The sequence below is a fragment of the Canis lupus genome, chromosome 11 (genome assembly GCF_003254725.2).
Source record: "Canis lupus dingo isolate Sandy chromosome 11, ASM325472v2, whole genome shotgun sequence".
In the NCBI taxonomy this organism is placed as follows: domain Eukaryota; kingdom Metazoa; phylum Chordata; class Mammalia; order Carnivora; family Canidae; genus Canis; species Canis lupus.
The window spans coordinates 15,359,461-15,380,671 of NC_064253.1; the positions used below are offsets into that span (position 1 = coordinate 15,359,461).

The following is a 21,211-nucleotide window of genomic DNA, read 5'->3' on the forward strand; positions in this document are numbered from 1 at the left end:
GCAACAGGAAATGATCCTGGGAACTTCCCACTTCCCGACCTCATGGAAAAAGCCGGATGAAGGGCACGGTCCTCTCCTGAATGCTCGTGCCATTCCCCCAGAGGTGTCGCTGGTGTCGCTGGTTAAGCTGACAGCTCAGCGTTCAACGCTGGGTGGAGAAGTTATTTATCTCCTATATTACCGGGCTGTAGTTCACCAACTACCAAGTTGGACTCTTGGCTCTGGAAATTTAATGTGTGACAGCTGCGTGCAGCCAGTGGCGTCCAGCATTTTAAAAAGGTCAATTAAGAAACGGTGGACGGTGGTGCAGCTAATGACAGCCTGGAGGGTGAGCGGGGCCGAGCCAGCAGAAGGGCTGAGGCGCATATGACGGGAATTCAGGGTCGAAGTGAAGCGTGGTGGGGAGGAAATCTATTGTCATCAGCCATAAAGCACATCTGAGCTTTGCAGCAGAGAGAGCAGGACAGCTGTTGCCCTCCCCACACAGCGCGGGGAGCAGCCTGTGAATTGCGGGGCGGAGGGGGGCTCTGCAGACAGTGGTGATACCTGCATCGGCTTGATCAATCTGCAGATGGAAGTCGCTACCCTCCTCGCTGCCTATTGCTTTGCACTCTCCCTTCTCCCACCTGGGGAGCCTAAGGCAGACGCTGGAGTGATCTTCCGAATGTGGGTCGTGTTCTAGAAATCCATATTTTAAGCATCCCCCAGCGCTGGGCTCCACCTGTTCTCGGTGCGGCGGCAGGGGGAGGGCCGGGGAGCCAGCGCGGCAAGTGCTTTCCTCAGATGACACGTGTGCCCCCTGGTTTGGGTGGCACACAAACGTGGGGTGCAGGTTAGACCCTTTCTTCTATGAAGGATAAAAGGGGGACGTGAAGCCCTTAGGAGAGGTCTATTTCAGCCTGTGACGGACTTGGCTCAGGGCTCCAGGAAGGCACTGTGTGGGACTCACTTTTGTTGTTGAAAATCAGACAAAGGGGCTGTAGGCTGCTCGGACACACTTTTTGCCCCATCTACCTGTCAAGCTAGAAATTCAATAGAGCAATGGGAATGCTAATTGATATGCAAAACGGGTCCAGGGTTCCTAGAAATGTCTAATGATCCTCCAATTCCTTGTGAATGCAAAATTACGACATGAACTACAATGGGTTGGGAGGAAGAACACCAACCTCTTGCCCCTTTTTTTTTTCCTTTTTGAAATCTACTTTGGGGAAACTTCACAGGTTTATAATTTAAAAAAATATTGCAATCAATGGGATTTGTCTTTCACACACTGGATATTTATTATTAGAAAATAGTTTTTATCAGCTGGCAGTACCAAACAACTCGAAAGGAGCGTGCTCCTCACCATAATTTTTTTTTTACTTCTTAGTGAAATTTAAATAAACAGCTCATTGTTGGGAGAGTTGCCACGCCTTTTCTTCCCCCTTTAAAAATGCAATAAATGAAGTTTAGTACAAAACGTCCTTCAGATATGCCTTGTTCTGCAGTTGTTTCGCTGTCCCCTTGAGTAAGAGAGAAGAAGGAGATGAAAAAGACCACTCAAGTTATCAAATTACCCCAAAGAATCTACAGTAGAAACCAGGAAACAAACTCACCCAAACCAAACCTGTCCAAACCAAGAAACCAGTTTTAACATTGGCTTTTTGATTGTGATTATCATCTGACTTTAATATATATATATATATATTCTTTTTTTTTTGGAAATAGTAATAAAAAAGGAAGCATTGAATTGCATCTTTAGCAGGACAACCTTCCTCATATGTTAAAGAGGTGTTCAGGAAACTCCATATAGTATCTGCTAAATAAGCATGTTTGGCAGCTCAGCAAGTATCGTGTGATTGCAGCATCCGTGATTCCAAGTGAAACAGCATTTGCTTTCTTCGGGCCGAGTCCGTTGCTCGGGGCGATGTGCTAACATGGCTTCGGGTGTTCTGAGACCCACGGCCTAAGGAAGGATTCGGGGGGTGGCTCAGTGCATGGCCCCAGTGCAGAAACTTCCAGAACCCCAAACAACGAGTCAACCAACCAACGACACAGACGTCAAACAATGGTCTCCTTTGAGTTCCTCTTGACAGAATGGAGGCCCAGCAGGGACTGCTGGTTGGAAGGAACGCTGACAGACTTTGGAATGAGGAGAATCACTCTCTGATTGGTCCGACGCCATTCGTTGTACAGTCGACAGTGGTACCTAAATGACACCTGGGGGTGGGAGAGGAAAAATAAGGGAAGGGTTCAGGTAAGCAGAAGCCGATAATCAATCCAAGAAACACGTCACTGAAAACAGCCCCAGAGAGCTGGCAGCAGCACAGCGGGGCAAGTGCCCTGGGCCAGACTGCCCTAGCAACAGCTGAATGTTGGGAGGTTGGCACCAAGCAGAGAACACCCATGTGTAAACTCAGGCAGGTCCCTGGGGTGGCTTCCTTCACTCTTCCTCAGATTGGAAAAAATTAAGATAGGAATAGGAAATGAGGTTCCTTCAGAGTCTGGATTTACTTTGGGGATAGTAGCGTTTGGACCCCAAAGCATCAGTTGTGAAGCACGTTGGCTACAGGCAGCGGGGCAGAGTGGGTACAGTGCTAGTCCTTGCCCAGGGGTGGGACCTAGGCAGTGTCGCCAGCTTTCTCTCTGCTAAATGAGAGGGATGCTTGGGTGTCACGTACCCTACTGCAGGTTGGACACTGCACAATTTAACATTCAGACTGGCTATGATAGGAAGGGTACTGTTGGACTGGGCCATGTTACACCTACACTTGCTGGCCCCAATAAGTGATCCCCCACTACCTTCAGCTCTGGCGTCCTCTGGCTTTCAGTTGGGAGGCAGGGGCACCAACTCCCCTGATAAATTCTTCTTGAGCCTCAGCCCAAGGTAGGTTCAACTTCCAAGGACACCTGCAGTGCCTTGTGCGGACCTCAGCGTGGCATCACGTGCTCTGTACGTCAGTATATTTGTTTCTCTCCCTACCGCAGAAGCATCTTGAGAGCAGGGCTTGGGCTGTATTCATCTTTGCATGCCCAGCACCTATGCCTGGCACTTAGGAAGTTGCTCAGTAGAGTTTGCTGAGTGAATAAATATCTTACTCTTTCTGATTGCAACACTGCTTCAGATTAAAGTCTCTCTTACATGGTATGCAACATTATGAGCAGTAAACTGATGGCCAATTGTGGCATAACTGTGCTGAAAAGTACTTGCTTTCCATGTAAAATCCTGGAACGAGACACATCTGTGGTTCATTTCGGAGAAGGTTAGCTTACGGCACTGATGGCCTGCCCGGAAAATTCAGAGTCCCTACTTCTGGAGATGCACAAACTGTCTTTAAAAATGAGGATAGGTTCCAGTTTGAGAGCATCCTGGTGACTAGGTCGGTGCTGGGAAGGAAAATGCCCGTGAGCACCGGGTGACCAGTTACCCAGTATGGGCTGTTTAATCATCTAGGGAGGGTGTGCTGGGCTGACCCCAGTAAAGGGTCCTTGGTGGTCAGAGAGAGGGCTGGCCCGATGGTTGGAACTCAGGTTTCTGGAAGCAGAGGAGAGCAGAGGCCCTTGATGAGAAAGGGCTTATTGGTCTTTTGGCAGGCCTTCTGAGGCTAGAAAGCAGATGCCACAGGCTGAGTGCCAGAGAAATTTGGGTATGAAAATACAAGCTTTTAAACCCACACAGATGTGCTTTTCTCCAAAAGGCCCTGAACATGCCAAAGTGGATCAGGACTGGTTTTTCTTTTTCCCCCTAAGCTTGATTCTCATGTATCTATTCTGTCCTGCTGCTGTGTGGTGCTCCTCATGAATGTAAGAGAGGCAGGTGGGAAAGCCTGCTGCTCAAAGCCAAGAGCAGGGAAGGGTAGAAGGCAGGCTGGTGCTAATGAGGAGCTCTGGCAGTTCAAGAAGATCGGAATCTGGAAACACTACAGGAAAGCTGGGTTTCAAATCAAGAGACCCTTGGTCTGTATGTTAAGGAGTTGTGCGTACTGGACCTCGGGGGGCAGAGAAGTCACCGTGGCTACATGCAGGTGGTGCCCCAGGCCAGGCACACCCGGTCTGCACCCCCATCCTCTGCCTAGTGGCTCCATGACTTCGGGAGGGTTGCTTGTCACCCCCTCAAGCTTGTTTCCTTGTCTGCAAACTGTGAAGAGTGGTATCTGAGAAAGCACTTAGCACCGTGCCTCACACACACCAGTGTTCTTGGCCTGTAATTTTTGATGCATTAAATATGGAAAAGAAGACAGTTTTCTGATGCTCTTTCTTAGACACAGGGGAATGGGGGCGGGAAAAGGGGGGGAAGCGCTATTTCCTTTGCTCTCAGTGTGGCCGTGGGTCAGCAAAGGGCTGTATCACCTGGGAGCCTGTTAGAACATCAGAATTTTGGGTTCCACCCAGACCTAAGGAATCAGAGCGTGCATCTTAACAAGATCCCTAGGTGATTCGCAGATACGTTCAAGCCTGAGAAGCACTGCTTCAGGCAACCAGGGAGTCAACGACTTAGCAGGTCTCCTGGCTCCTCGAGGGCCAGGAGGTACAAAAATCAGTCCGCTTGTTCAGACAAACAAATGAGATCTCATTATGTATTAATCTATCTTAATTGCCTTTAACCATCACAGTCGGTGGGCAGATTCAATCAATAAGAAGAAAGCATCATAGGAAGATGATTCCTTATTGGGGGGAAGATAAAGGCACTTGGGCATAATGCGGACGGGGCCTCAGGTTGGCAATGCCCCGGGCTAGTGCGGAGCCCGGGCCAGAAGCTCCAAGATACTCCCTTCCCACAGTGGAACAGAATTTGATTTAGAGAAATGAAGAGGCAGTGAGGGAAAAATAAACAGCGTAAACCAAAAAGAAGCTATGACAGTTGTAACGTTGGGAATTTTGTTGAGATATTTCTTAAATGTCCCCGGGAGGAGGGTCAGAGGAAGGGAGAGAGAATCTTAGGCTGGTGCTTGATTTCATGATCCTGAGATCATGAGCTGAGCTGAAATCAAGAGTTGGACACTTAACTGACGGAGCCACCCAGGCGGCCCTTAAATGTCTGAGGATTTAGGGAGAGGAGGAAGAAAGTGCACAGGGCTGCTCTTCTAAGAATACTGCTTTTGTTGGGACAGATTTCTTGAGATGCATTCATCGCTTCATCCGAAGGATATCTATTAACCTTTTGGGGGCAAGATCCTACAAAGAGCTGTGGTCCCTGGACGGGGCAAGGAGGGCCAGAAGACACCAGCATCCACCCCTCCCTGTCAGGGAGGTGACAGGCTGCGGCCCACAGTCTGCGGGAAAGTCACAGCAGGGCTCGGGAAATCTATCTGTATTGTGGAGAGTATGGTGTGATCGAGGCTTACTGACAGTGCCAGGGCCTTGCAAGTCGTCTTCCCAGAAACAGGCCTGGCTCCTTGACCTCCGGCTGCCTGGAGGAGGCGGGCTGCATGTGAGCAGATGGGCCGCGGAGAGGGACTGGGCACAGGGTCACACCGAACACGCTCGGGCAGCCGTGGGCCGTGTGGGCTGTGGCTCAGCCAGCGTGCACACAGCCCCCTCGTTTGGATGCTGTCTTCCTGGAGGTTTCCCTACTTTACGGGGAGAATTCGGATGACTACCCGTGGGGCTGCAGGTCAGCCAGAGGAAGCAGATCGCTCATTCACCCCCATCCCGGGCCTTAACCAAGTTTCTGTGCTGGGCACTGGCTGTCGCCTCAGTGACGCGGTGAATGCGCGACACCCCAGTCCCCCCCCTCCCAACGTGGGGCTCATCGTAAGTGCCCCCCGGGAGGACTTCTTGATGCTGAGCATGAACTCAGTGCTCACAGGGCTTTTGTCTGTTCCGGGACCTCACATGGTTTGTGATGGGGGCAGTGATGTTTCCAGGGCCCCTCTCCCCGGGCACGATGGAGATGGGCCGCACCCCGGTCTCCGGGGTCCCAGATGCAGGTTTCCACGTGGCAGGTGCCAGAGGGTCCGGCTCCTGGAGTGGCGGCAGGGTGGCAGCGGTGGCGGTGAGGCCGTGTGTCCCCCTTCCCAGCAGTGGCGAGGCCCTGCCAGAAAGGCTCCTTCGGAGCAGCAGCCAGGCTGGGACTGACACCGTGTTTGTTTATCTAAGACATTTTCACAGCATATTCTCCTGAAGCCTGACAGCTTGTTTACAATGGGTTTCTGCCGGAGGGCACTTTCCAAGTGTTGTCAGCTCCTGAGTTACGGCTCCTGCCAGGGAGGCTCAGTACAGCATTTATCTGGGAAGGAGTTAGTGCAGATTGAGTAACCTCTTGCTCAGGGGCGCCGAGCGGTTTCCACACCAGCCAGAGGGGAGCACGCTTTCCCTTCCTTCCAGCTGCTTTGCATCTTGTAGCCGGCTAGGTGTCCGGAGGAGGAAAGCCCCATGCCTGTTCTGGGTGCTCTGATAAATGTTCCTGAAGTTATCCCACCAAGTCCCTCCACTTTCTGCATCAGTGGAAGGCTGATCACAGAGGTTAAGCACCCTGGTTATGCCGCTCTGAGGATGCTACATCTTGGGTCCGACCACAGGGCCTTTGCATTCTAATGCATGCGCTTTTTCACTACTATGGCCTCTTGGAAACGTTTCTGGGATGAAGTGTGTTCTGCCTCCTGCAGAGGCACTCCAGGCACCCTTCCCACCCAAACCCCCTTTCATCTGAGATAGGACATGAAACAGGGTCACATCGTCTCTCTCTGAGGAAATCTTTCCCTTTCTTCCTCCCCCAGCCTCCTTTTCCTCTTTCATCCTAGCTGAACGTATGCTTTACAAAGCACATTTTTGAAAAGGCCATAAGTTTGGTTTGAAAGCCCAACAATTAGATTGACATCTTCAACCTGACATCCTTCATCTTACAAACACGTCTAAGACAAATCGTAGCCTAGCAAACCTGTAAACATGGTACAAACTGACAATTATTTTCCAGAGTGCTTTCTCGGGAGGGGCTCTTTCCTTTCTATCACTAGGCAGCGGGGAGGCTGGTGGGATGGGCATTACTGTCATCCCCACTTTACAGATGAGGACACTGAGGCTCAGAGGCACGGAATGACTTTCCCAAGCTGCTGCAGTTGACAGGGAGTCAGTGGTAAAAGACAATTTAATTTCCTATTCTACCACTCCTCCCATTCCCACTGCCTGGTGACTTCTGAGCCCACTGCATCGCTTGACTCACTGTGAATCAGGACCCACTTTGTAGGCACAGACTTTTTAAAGGAGGCAGTATTACTTCTGCTGGTGAGGCTTCACCAGGTTGGGAGCAGAATGCCTAAATTCACCAGAGGACTCAGAAAGTTGGAAGCATCAGAACGCTTGTGTTTATTACTAAGGCTTGAGCCATGTCCCTCTTACTGAGACTGACGTGTGCCTCCACTTATTCCCTGAACGCTCCCACCAGCAGGGACATACAGAACTAGAGAGTCACAGGACAACCAGGAGGGGGAATGGGCAGGGGTTGTGGTCAGCCTGGCAAGAGTGGCAGCTGGTGGGACAGGGTTTGGAAGACACAACGCGAAGGAGCAAGTGTGCGTAATCGCTAGTGGCTTCCCCACACGGACACTGCACTCCAGGATATGAGAATGGTAAGGTCTGGACAGGAAACACCTATTAAGTAACAGTGGGACGTGCTCAGATTAGAAATGAGCAGGCACAGCCGAGTAATGCCAGGAAGCAGGGAAGCTCGGTTTCTGAAACTAGTCTAGAGGGTAGTGACCTTCTTCCCTACAGGTCCCAGAGGGAAACATAAAGAGGGAGATCGATGCTGTGCCAGCCAGTGCCCAAGCACTCAACTCTTTTCAGAAGTTTCAGTGAATGAAAAAACAGACATGTTTAAGAATTCTTCCTCGTATACAGCCGGCACACTTATTGGGAAATGGTTTTCTTTGGTGGTGGCTTCTCAGCTAGATAAATTAGTGTTCTTATGGGCAGCAGAGTCAATATCCCAACATACAGAATTATCATCAGGCAACACACAGCTCCACGTCCAACAAAGACTATAGGCTGTGTCAGGGAGTAAGAAGAAAATAACCAGCAGGAGGATTCATGATCTGCACAGGCAGTGACAGCAACAGTGCCCAAGTGCATCATTCATAATACACTGCCATCCCGGCAAAAGTGAGGCACACAAACCAGAGAAAGAGAACACTGTGCCTCATCACGGATGGAGTCCTAGAACCCTGCAGGAGGAAATATCTAGGGTGTGTGTCTTTGATTGATGGGATCTCAGAAGCTAGGGCTCTTTCTTTACTTGATCTGCTCTTCCCAGCAGCACACCTATGCATACACGCACGCACACAGCATACACGTACACACATGTGGTAGTAAACCACGTCACACGCTCCCACCAGCACCTGCAGATCTGTCTTCTACAGGGCCGGTGGGGCGTGCTACAGACGAGAGGGAAGGCTGTGCCAGCTCCAGCTGCTCTGAGCCCCCGGGCCGTGGGCTATACTTACTAGTGTCCAAAAGAGGTAAATAGCGAAGAGTGCCACAGTGAGTGCAATCAGTCCGACGGCCTCCAGCCGACTACTAAAGTGCAGGTGGTCCACAGCGCCCCGCAGGCAGAGCCAGCCCGAGATGGTGGCCAACGGGGTTATGAACAAGAAGCACACCATGTCTCCAAACAGAGTCCGCTTCTCATGCTGGGGGCCTGGGTTTCTGAGCCACTGCCAGGGAAAGGGGGAAGACAGAGAAAAGCAAGGTCACAGTTAAATGACAGTGTGGAGTGGAGACACACTACTCTCAGGGTGTCTCTGTCTTCGGAAACTGGAACTTGCTTATGACCTATTCTGAGATCCCAAAGGAGCATTAAAGGCTTATTTTCATACCCCACCTCCAAGGATAGTGATTATTGATAATCATTTAACATGACCGCCCTGATGATGATAAAAATATTAAGTGTCCTTTACTGTAGATGGCCTACTAGTTTTGAAAACAGTTCAGTGGTTATTATTGTGAAGAATGGCACTTTGGGAAGATAGAGATGATATTATTTCCAGGAGGTAATCTAGTTGAGATACAAGAAGTGCTGCTGTGTGGCCAAAGCCTTCCAGGATCTTGACCCTGGGAATGTCTGCAGGAAAAGGGTTAGATTAGCAGACCTCGGTTGCTCAAATCATGCACATGCCCCAGAGAGGCCTGTTTTCAAGATTGGCTTTTTAGAGAACTCTGAATCCTTGCAATATTTTACCTTTTACCAGTGTCTGTGTATGCCTGAGGCCTTGGGCCATAAGGTAGATGTAGAATAAAAGAGTTTATGTCAACAATGTGATTTATGCTGAACACATGGAGGGCTGGAGTCTGAGGAGCTGATTGCAATAATGCAGGTGCTATATGCCTATGTGCCTCACCCCAGCAAATGCCCTGGGCACCAAGGCTAGGACTGATAATGCTTTGTATGAGTCATCACAAATTGTTGGTAGAGAAATTAAGCAGGTGTGTGTGACGTTACTGGGAAGGGACACCTGGGAGCTTGAGCCTGGTTTCTTCTAGACTTCACCCCATGTACCCTTTCCCTCTGCTGATTTTAATTGGTATCCTTTTGCTGTAATAAACTGTAACCACGAGTAAGAGATTTTTTGATTCCTGTGAGGCCTTCTGGTCAGTCATGGAGCCTAAAGGTGGTTTTGGGGATCTCCCACAGACTGAGGCTCATGGGACTCCATGAACTCAGTAATGCCCCTCCTTGTGTTAGGACCCTGAGCCTACTTAGGATGGTCTTTGACATCTTAATTGTGCTGCCCAGTTTTGAGGCTGAACCAACTCCCAAAAGGGTGGTGAAAACTTTGTGCTTATTAAAAGACCAGACATGAGAATTCCTCCAAGATGGGAAACAGAGTTGCTGTGCTCCCACTTAGGGAATTGCTAAATGCCTGATGAAATGTTTTCCATAATCCATTCTGGGAAAAGTCATGCTTACAAACTGGTATCGGTACATAACAGTAATGGGGTCCTGTTGGCTTTTCTTCAGATTAGCTCTGGGCCATGTCTCCAAATACTCCCATCTCACTGTCCCATGTAGCGCTGGTCAAGGCCAAAGGGTCCAGAGGAGAGGGGTTCAAGTGCAGTTGATGGAGTGGGAGTGAGAAGAGATGCTTGCTGAGTCTGTCTTTCATCTCATATGCAAATAGGAGCTTCACAGTGCTGTGGGCTGGCCCCCAAATGTGAACATTGTGGGCTGCTGAGCAGACACTCCCAAGTGTCCAGGGCTGCAATTCCCACAAAAGCATTGGTGGGAGGGAAAGGAGCATGACAGGGGACGTAAGAGTGTGTTGTGCCCAGTGGAGGGTGGAGAGTGGAGGGAAGGCCAATGGCAGGAGGAAGAGACAGAAGAGCTGCAGAAAGGGCAAGGTGAGGACAGAGTGGTGGAAGGGCCAGCAAAAGCCTCAGAGAGTGAGCAGAAGAAACAGGAGGTAAAAGGCATGGAAGAGGTTTTCTGGAAGGTGGCTTTCCTTGAATGTTGGCCTGAAGTCAACACTGAATGACCTGCAATGCCCGGCATACCACTTTCCAGGGACAGTGCACCTCACAACTGTGCTGAGATGCTGAAAGAAGTCAACCTCAGCTCACAAATGGACCCAGTGGGCGCCTGGACAGCTCAGTCAGTTAAGCATGTGCCTTTGGCTCAGACCATGATCCCAGGGTTCTGGGAGCAGGGAGTCTGCTTCTCCCTCTGCCTCTGCCATACTCATGCTCTCTCTCTCTCTCATTTTCTTCCTCATAAAAAAAAAAAAATTAAAAAATAAATAAATAAATAAATAAATTCCTTTAAAATGGACCAGAGTAAACAGATAATGGGGATATGGCTTACCGGCTTACTTCTGAATAGAAATACAGCATTATAAAAATTTCACATAAATACCTAAGTGATCAAGTGCAAATGATATTGACCCTGCCACATGTTGTCATGGTACCTCACACATCTCAGCAGCTTCAAAGAAATTCAAAGGCTCTAATTAACATTTTCTTGCCTAAATACTGGGACTGTTGCTATGACGTAGAGAGTAGAAATTGGGTGTGATTGTCCTAATTTTATAGAGGCTCAGCAAGGTTAAATGATATTGCTTCAGGTGATTTAGGGGTCAAACTGAGGAGAGGACTCAGATTTCTCTGCTCTTGCTCAGATGTCCTATCAGTAAAATATTTGAAAAATATTAAAATTGCAAGACATTCAGAAATCCAGATCCTTAAATGATGTTCCCCAAATTGCAGCAACCTGATTCCCCTTGCAGATTTTTCCTGGAAGCAGATATGGAAGTCTGGCCTCCTTTGCTCTGTGTCCTCACTTGTTGGAACATAGTAGATTCTCAATAAATATGCAACAGATGTATGCAGATAAGCTGAACTCGCTGGCAAAGACTTTCCCCAATTTCTTCTGCTGGAGAATTCTGAATACATTTTATGAAAATTAATTTAGTATTTTACTTATATATGTGGCCCTTGACATTACCCAATGAAATGACTCAGGTGTGGAAGGAAGTAATTAGAAATCCCTAGTTATTACCATCCGGTGTAAGATAAATCACAAAGTCAAGATTAGTATTACTGTTGGTTCCCAGTTCCTCTTTTTCTAATTGTTCTTTGATTTTCTGTATTCCTGAAAATTTTCTAGGCCCTTTTTATGTGTACATAATCATCCAATATCTGGATTCCGCATATAATTAACTATCTATCTATCTATCTATCTATCTATCTATCTATGTATATGTTTTTTTTCTCAGCTGTTTGCTGCTGGGTCATATTTAGATATGAAGTTTTTTTTAAAAGATTTTTATTTATTTATTCACGAGAGACACACAAAGAGAGAGGCAGAGACACAGGCAGAGGGCTTCATGCAGGGAGCCCGGCATAGGATTCGATCCTGGGTCTCCAGGATCAGGCCCTGGGCTGAAGGCGGCGCTAAACTGCTGAGCCACCTGGGCTGCCCTGTTGTTGTTGTTTTTGTTGTTGTTTTTAAAGTAAGCTCTATGCCCAATGTGGGGCTTGAACTCACAACCCTGAGATCGACAGTCACGTGCTCTACAGACTGAACCAGCCAGGTGCCCCAGGTATGAAGTTCTTTAAATAGGTACTATTATGTTACAATCTGTGACTTCTTCAGAATCCCAAGCATATTTATCTCATACATAATGCAGGTCCCGTGTAGGACCATTGGTAATATCTGTTGCTGAAAAAAAAATTGTCCTCTGCTATGGTAAGAACCTCTGCCAAGGTATCCAAATAGGTTGATATGGGATATTTATACAAGCGGAGTTTACAACAGAAAAAATATGATTATACCTCAAGTTTCTAGCAAGAGAGGACTGTCTAAATTTACTTAGAATACCATAGAGTAATTTCAAATGATAATGATAATGTACATTTTATATTTACTGACATGATATATTGCTGAGGAGGAAGAGAGTGCTACCAAACAGAACGTATAGTATGATCCTATATATGTAATGATATATTTACATACATGTAGACATTTACATCTACATAGATGTAGTGGATTTACATCGACAAAGACCAGAAGGATACCGAGAAAAATCAAGGCTATTCTTGGCAGTGGAATCATAAGTCGTCTTTAATTTTTTCACTTTGTATTTTCTTTCTTTTCTAAAATGAACATGGATTACCCATGTATATGCATGTATTAGTTGTGTACCAAACATCGGGAGAGAGACGCTGAGTGAGAGATAGGGAGTGAAGAGGGAGTCAAGGAGGGAGACATCCAGCTAGTCCTTTGTAAAGTATAGCAGTTAAAAAAAAAAATTAGTACTGAAATATGGCTGGGGTAAGCTCAGTGCTAGAAAGTTGAGTTTATCATGCACCGCCTCATTGAGGCCTTGCAATAATGCTGTGAAGCACATGCTCACATTATCCCCATGTTACAGATGCAGATACCAGAAGAAGAGAGTTTACTAACTCACCTAAGGATAGACAGCTAGTGGGTGGTAGAGGTGGGATTCAAACCAACCTCACTTTGCTCTTCCTTTGCTTTCCAAATTTACATTTTCTTTCTGCACCAAATGGCACTTGTGTGTGTGCGCATGCACTAGATTTTTGGCAAATCTTCAGCTGGGGGGGGGACATAGTAAGTCCTGTTTTACTGGTTTGTCATGGTAGTTGAAGGATTGGCTGGTCAAGATATTATCATGGTAATTTTATAAAATATTCTGAGGCTACTATTCTGTTCTCTGTTCTTTCTTTTACCAAATCACAATGAGGTCTAATTTCTGGGCATTTAATTTCAGCTACATTTTGGCTGAAATCAAAAGGTTGATCTCAATTATTATTCAATTTGATTTTTTTTCTCTTTTAGATCTCATGTCTCTCTAATCAGTTTTACTTATTATACATAGGGTATTCAACTATTCTGTAGTGGTGTCTTCATTTCCCAAACATTTAATGAAGAGCAGGTGATGGCAGAATGGCGGGTTGGTTCACGTGTCTGGCCTGCCACCTGACCTGAGGTGGACCCTTCCTATCGCTGGCGTCTCGCACATTTGGCATTTGCAGTGTTAAATCAATGATGGTAACTTACGTTTATCCACACTGATATGCAGAGCACTATCGTTATGGTACATGAAGTAACTGATTTACTCCTTAATAATCTTCAAAAAAAGTACCACCAGGACACCTGGGTGGCTCAGCGGTTGAGCATCTGCCTTCAGCTCAGGGCATGATTCCGGGGTCCTGGGATCGAATCCCACATTGGGCTCCCTGTGAGGTGCCTGCTTCTCCTTCTGCCTATGTCTCTGCCTCTCTCTCTCTCTCTGTGTCTCTCATGAATAATGAATAAAATCTTTAAAGAAAAAAAAAAGAAAAAAGTACCACCATTATCACCAGCATTTTATAGATAGGGAAACCAAGGCACAGAAAACTCAAATAACTTGTAAAGGTTGGCCTTGGCTTTGATCCAGGTAGTCTAGCTCCAAAGACTGTGCTCCAAAATAATCTATTAAATCATCATTCTTAGTTTAAAAAAAAAAAAAAGAAGGCGGTGGCAGTGGGTGGTGAGGGGATGAAGTGGGTAGGAAGAGGCTTGTACCTTCAGTGTTTTTATCGGTGTAAGAAAGTTCCCTGGGTGCCAGATACTAATTTATCCTGCCACTTGTGGACAGCTTTTGCAGCTAAAATATCATTCTTGAAGGGGCTTTAGTTTAACATTAGTCTTCTGCTTATACTTGGTGGTTGTTCTGTGCTTTAAAAGCCGAGGTAGATGCTTGGGAATACTAATGTGTGTGGCATCTCTCACCTGGCAGCCCACCCACCCGGAGGCCAGGGGACCTGGGCACCCTTCCTGCCTTCTGTTCTCTGGTTCTGTCAGAAACATAAAGCACAGAGACTGTGCTCCTTCTTGAAAGCCCTGGCGATGAGCTGCCTGTTTTTCCGTGGCGATCTCATTCCAGTCACTAACTCATTCCCGAACCATGAGATTGATCTGCTCTTGGAAATGGATACAAAACCAACCACCCAACCAACCGTCTAAACCAAACAGAGCCCCCCATGGTAATCAGCAGCACAGGGCCAGAGACAGCAGCGGGAATGAAAGCAGCATGCCACCAGCGAGCGGCATCATGCACTGGCTGTAAGCACACATCCAAGGTGAACCGGGCACCAGTGATTCCTTCCAAGGTGGGCTGACTGTGGGTTCGGATCTAATTACAGTGTCAATTTGTTAAATCCCTCACTCGGGAGAAGGGGGTGCAGAGCTCCAGGACATTAGATTCTGTCTCCCAGGCTCCAAGTTAATCGGCTTAAATCCTCAAGGCAGACAGGACAGCGTGCGGGTCAGTTTGTACTAGAACCAGATTACACTCTGGTGGCTAACAGCTCTGATCGATTACAACCTTCCCCATGAATCTCCTTAATGAGAAACCATCATGAGAATGGAAGAAACTGATAGAAGGGATAACAATGGATAGAACCATCACAAATTTATGGAGAGGAAAAGGAAAGGGCAGGCAAGGTCTCACCATGGTTTCTCATGTGGGTTTATCTGCTTGAGTGTCTCCTGCTAATCTGACACTTGGCAGAGTTATTAAACAAGGGCTTACATTCCTTGGCATGGGTCTTATTCCCAGATCCCAACTCATTCCACCCTAAACTGTCTTGCTTGCCTGGAGAGCTGCAAGGTCAAAAGGGCAGTGTAGTGATCAGACGGGTATGTGATGGGTCCTTTGCATGATCTAGAGATTATGATGAAACATGAAAATCATGCATTTCCGTTAACTCAAGACATAACAGAGAACAAAGACAAACTCCTACTGATGTTTTAAATTCCTGTACTCCAGTCTGCCGGTGAGTTTCCAGAACAGCTGAAGTCACCCAGAAAGAAATTCTGACTCTGGGGTTGCTGAGGAGATGCTCGCTCCAGATATCCATCAAACCAGGCTTGCAGCAAAGCAGCTCAAATGAAAACTTCACAGAGGATGTGCTTGTGATCCTGAAATGTCCTTCTCCAGCCTTGGCCTCCATCCAAAGCTCCAGATGTGCATTTTCAACAGCTCACTCACCATCTCTACTTAGATGACTAACAGACGACTTATACTCAATCTCTCCGAAGCAGAACTCTTGATTTAGCACCTATTTTTCTCCACGTCTCCTCCAGCTCAGTGAATGACATCACCAGCCACCCAGTGGCTCAGCCAGCCATTTCCTTTCTGTCTTACCTGCCACATCTCACCGGCCAGGAAGTCATATAGGCACCACCTTACATAGGTATCTGGAATCTGTGCACTTTTTCCACATCCACCACCATCCCTGGGAAACGATCAATATGTATTTGAGAGGCAATAGCCTTGCTACTTCCATTCTGGCTTCCCTACAGTCTGGCTCCAAAACCAGTCTGGGTGGCCTTGAACGTCTATCCATCAGAGCATATTGCTCCTTTGCTTACGCTCTCCCTATGGTCAGAATCAAGTCCATACTCTTTACCTAGGACTACAAGAATACCTGACCTCACACTTGCCTCCCTTTCTATGTCTCCAATGACCTCTCCTTCTTCATTTCTAACCTTTACTTGTGGCTATTCACTTGGAGGGGCCAGGCTTTGCCCAGATTCATGTGCCATTGGCTCCTTCCGATCATTTAGGTCTCAGCTCACACGGGACCTTTATATGGCACCTACAAACAGTGCCTGGCTATATTTTCTACAGAGCACAAGGCACTCTTCGAAAAGATGCTCTTTATTTATTTGTCTGTACACTTGTTTGTATTTTGCTCCCTACTTCACTGAGAGCTCCATGATGACAAGGACTTCATTTTTGTTCATTTGGCACATAATTTCACTGAATTTAATAACACAAGGTGGCGTTATTATTCCTGTCTTGAATTAGGATATTACACCTCACTGAGGTTAAGGTTACATGGCAGAGGAGCCAGGGTTTGAGATCTCCAGCCTACTGTGCTTTCTTTTTTTTTTTTTTATTTATTTATTTTTTTTTAATTTATTTATGATAGTCACACAGAGAGAGAGAGAGAGAGGCAGAGACACAGGCAGAGGGAGAAGCAGGCTCCATGCACCGGGAGCCCGACGTGGGATTCGATCCCGGGTCTCCAGGATCGCGCCCTGGGCCAAAGGCAGGCGCTAAACCGCTGCGCCACCCAGGGATCCCCCTACTGTGCTTTCAACTCTTTCCCTTAGCTTGCTTTTGCACTACATAAAATTTTACACATTTTAAAAATTAAAAACATTTTTAATTGCAGTGTAATGGATGTACAGTGTATTATACTATATTAGTTTCATGTACAACTACATGAAATGTTGATCCTAATTTCTATTTGCTCCCACAGTGGATGAGGTCAGGGAAGCAGAAACCATGCAGGACATAGAATGAGAGATGGGACACCACTTCCAGATGTCCTTCTGTTAGCTCCCCTAAATGTTCCTCATCAAGTTCTTTCACCTCTTTGAAGGAGTAAACAAAAACAAAACAAGAGTCTCCCTCACAGGAGTGAGGATGGTGAAGCTTTGAGGGAAGTAGTAAAGAGCCCTTTTCTCTTTAACTCAAGTTCCTGCTTTTGTTTGAAACATCAGGTTCAACTAGAGAGCGTGCATATTGTCTTTCAGCCCAAGGCCCTTCTGAGCTCAGGCTGTGCTTTTGCTGTTTCCTCTTGTGCAAGCAATATGGCAAACTTGACAAGGTCCACCATGGAGCCCTGGGTTCACCTGTACTGCCCAGTGGCCACCCATGTTGTCCCTGCCAGGGTGTGGCAGCACTAGCTCCTGGTGGTCCTTGTCAACACCCTCAGCTCCATCCTTATGGGCCTTTCCTCATCCCCACACCCCATATGCAAGCAATCCACTCGTCCTGTTGGTCAGGGCCACTACTCTTCCAAGCCTCACCTCTCACCTGTAATTGCCTCCTCAATCTTCTCTTCCTGTTATCCTTGAATCCAGTTTCTATAAGGCAGCAAGATCAACCTCCTTCTCTCACTTTGAACTCCCTGGCAGCTCCCCATGGCATGTAGTCTAATGCCCACCATGGCCCACAAGCCCTGCTGATGCAGTCCAGGTGTTTGGGGGCCAAGGACAGGATTCCTTCCTGAAGGATCTGTGATGTGGGGATGAGGATTTTCACAGCTTCCAACTGAAATCTAGCATCTCACTGAGTTATGCAGAAAATCTCACTGGTATGATCTGTCCTCATGGCTTTGTGATCAATGAAAATCACAGATATTTCACATTCCATTAAACTGTGGCAGACATTGTGACATATTGCTACTTCATTCTTGGTTATCCAATTCTGCAAATGTGTTGAAGAAGCACTTAGATTTTATATCATGACTTTTGTGTTTTCAATACTTTGGTAGCTGTATTAGAATGGAATGGGTTATCTTTGCCATTCCAATACTTTTTTGTTTGTTTTATTTTTATCTTACATAATTAAAAACATGATTCTGAGACTGGATCCACAGGTTTCAACAGATCACCAGTGGGTCTGTAAGGGAGAAAATTAGGTGCCCGGAATCTGGCTCCTTTGCCCTCTCAATCCATGCTCCTTCTTGGTATTTCTTCCTGACTTGGAAATGCCGAGCTGGTTCCTGCCTGAGGGCTTCTGCAAGGTACGTTTCTTTCCATGACAGGTTCCTTCTTGGTTACCTCTCTGCCGAAGGTCACCTCTTCAGAGAGGCCTTCACAAACCACCACACATTTTCTCACCAAATTATTCTTTACAACAACTTGGTTCTTCCTTGATAACTTTTATCACTATCTGAAATAACCTTTTCAGTTATTGATGTATTTTTCTCTCTAGCAGGTTAGTAGTGCTACTGGTATACAGCATTCTTCTGGCCTATTCACAATTATATTCCCATTTCCTAAAATATTTAATTTGTGCTTGAGAGCCAAAGAATATAAATCCTTCTGACCCAGAGGATCACTTTGAATACAAACAGGATGCGTTTAACTGAGATATATACATACGTATATACATACATCAGACCACTCGCCCTGCCTCTGCTGGGCAAATACAGTAAAGCAGTTTTTGCCACAGACACATGCTTTGCAGTTGTTCTGGCATTCACAGTTGTGATTTGGCTGAAGCACAAGTCACATTCAAGGGCACCCTGGAGATTTGTGAAGGGCCCTGGAGGATTTAGGCCAATAAGCCAATTAATAGGCTATAATGCTCCATAAATACCATATTTATGTCTGGGACATTATAATTTGGTGCTGGCATTATTTTAAACAAATGCTACACACATCCACACCAATGGTTTGAAATGTTCCAAAGATAGGATTAGCGGCACAGCAGGACTAGATGGCAAAATAATTTTACATATTCACTCCCAACTTCAGATATAAGCAAAACAGGAGTCATTTTGCTCTAATTATTTTAGATCATCACTGTTCAGAAGTGATCACAGCCAAATGGAGGTTGCTTATCCAAAATATGAAAGGATGCTGCAGAATTATGTGGCATATGTGAGCAGCATAAAGCCAGAGACATAAGAAGAGGAGATGTAAGGAGGATGGAGGGCAAGGACACAGAAGTTTCCAGAAGAAATTTATAATTGACACACACTGTGCCAAAAATAGAAATGATTTGCTCTGGGAGGCAATGGCATCATACTATGTAGTATGTTATTTTTTTTTAAGATTTTAAAACATTTATTCATGAGAGACACAGAAAGAGGTAGAGATGCAGGCAGGGAGAGAAAAAGACTCCCCATGGGGAACTCTTTGCAGGACTCGATCCCTGGATCCTGGGATCATGCCCTGGAGCTGAAGGAAAACGCTCAACTGCTGAGCCACCCCGGCGTCCCTATGTAGTGTGTTATAAACAGGGCAGCACCAGCAGCCCCCTGTCCCTGAGCCCTGCTTCATTTAGCTATTATGGGGCCCCTGCTCCTGCAGCCAGTACAGTGGCTGGCATCAGACACCCTCTCTGCTGGCCTGCTGCTGGACTCCAGGTTTCTGAAGCTTTGAATAATTACATCCAGCAGAAGGGCAGGATCACAGGGCAAAAGGTGTCAGGACAGTGTACCCAGTTGGAACCCTGGACAAAAGATGAGACTATGATGAATAATATGAGTAAGGATCATAAATATCTGTTTTGATCACTGGGGATATTTAAAGGAATAGAGAGAGAGACATCAAATTCACAGCCAGGTCCTCAAAATGGGACCACATTTAAAAATTGGTGCCCCTCAGAGGAAGAGTGAGGCTATCAGTGTGAGGACTCCCCAAGCAGGGTGTGGTGAGGATGGAAGAAACAGTCTCACCAGCGCCACCTACTCCCAAAGCAAGCAAGAATGTTCAAGGCATTTTGAGAAAGGGATAGATTTCTGCTAGGTGGAAAAACCGTGGGAACAGGAATTTTCAGATTCACAATCCCTATAGCCCAGCGTTTTGTTGCCAGAAAGGACTCCAAACCTACAGGATGGCCCAGCTGACCTTACTGACATGAGATACCTCCTAGCAATGACTGGATCTGGAATCTCTCAAGGTTCCACTTGAGGCAGTGGCTGAAGCCCATGTGTTGCAGTATTTGCTGGTACCTCTTTATTTCTCTTTCTTCCTGTCCTCAAATTTCAAAGGTAGCCCACCAACATGCAAGCAATTTGGATGGTACTACCTCAATCCACATGCACATCATCCGAGCTGTTCACAATTTTCAAGATTTTAGACATGTCCTTCCCAAGCCTCCTCACATCCAGATTAGAGAGTCTCCCTCTTTCTGTCCAGGCCAACCCAGCCACCTGTTTTTACTGCTCCCTGGACTTTTGGGATATCCTTCACTGGGTACAGACCCTGAATATCAGAATGCTAGGCAGAAATATGCCATGGTGGTATCTGCTGGTGTTGCGTCTCTTGATTCTGTTCAATGTTTATAGACCATTTTGCTACAAAGCTCACAGAGCTATCTTTAGGGAAGACATTCTTAAGGGGTATGGGCAATAAATAGTTCAAATGACATGGGTCATGACATCAAGGACTGGCATTTATAGAGGGGCAAGCAAGAGCCTGGCTGGATGAGCACAGCTTCTGTCTGTGGGAAAGATTTAGTCCAGGTGGGAGACACACCTACATTTTTTGCTTGAGTGATCCTGAGACATGCGCCCCCACTATGTCCCTGTACAGAACCAAGCCAACCATGGAAGAGCCTGAGTTAATAACTAGCCCAGTCTTGTATATGCACATAACTGAATCACTAACTCTCCCCTCAAGACTAGCAAATCATAACCACTATTGTGACACCCACAGAATTATAACATGGCCTCCTCATGTTATAATGAGGGAAGAGGGAATTTGCAGTGAAGTGTTAAGACATTGCCCTTATTTTTCATGGGCAAGACATTTTAAAGGTGTGGGAGACACTTTTGGAAAACCTATAGGTCTCCTTGCAGTTTACATAAATGTCTTTCCAGATCAGGGGTCCTTGACGAGGGTTCCAGGCTTCAGAAAACCTGTGAGCCCTTTGGGACTGTATTTGAACACCAGACATTGGCGCATTTCAGGGGAGAGAGTTCAAGCTTTTATCAAATTCTCAAACATATCTGAGGGGGAAGAAACACTGTTCTAGGGTATTTCTTTAAATTGTCTTGAGACACTGCTTGGTCCAGCTCAACTTTTCTTAGATGATGGTTAAAAAAAAATTAACCTAGGGCATAAAATGTGATATTTAAAAAATTAATTGTATGGCTGTGGGGCAGCAGAATCCAAAAGCAACCAAATTAAATTAATGGGCTTAATGGGAGAAAAGGATTCATAAAGAGCAAAGATGGAAAGCACTCAGACAATATACAAAATCAA

General features: G+C 46.4%; 1 protein-coding gene across 1 annotated transcript in view; it reads right to left on the bottom strand.

The window, feature by feature from the left end:
- Nucleotides 1-1,255: 1,255 nt before the first annotated feature.
- MARCHF3 (membrane associated ring-CH-type finger 3) overlaps nucleotides 1,256-21,211 on the bottom strand; it is a 137,180-nt gene continuing 117,224 nt past the window's right edge. The window contains exons 4-5 of the mRNA XM_025433182.3: nucleotides 8,421-8,630; nucleotides 1,256-2,199 (exon numbers count right to left, since the gene is read on the bottom strand). Coding sequence (XP_025288967.3) covers nucleotides 2,041-2,199; nucleotides 8,421-8,630 — 369 coding nt within the window. The 3' untranslated portion in view covers nucleotides 1,256-2,040. The remainder of the gene's footprint in view (nucleotides 2,200-8,420; nucleotides 8,631-21,211) is intronic.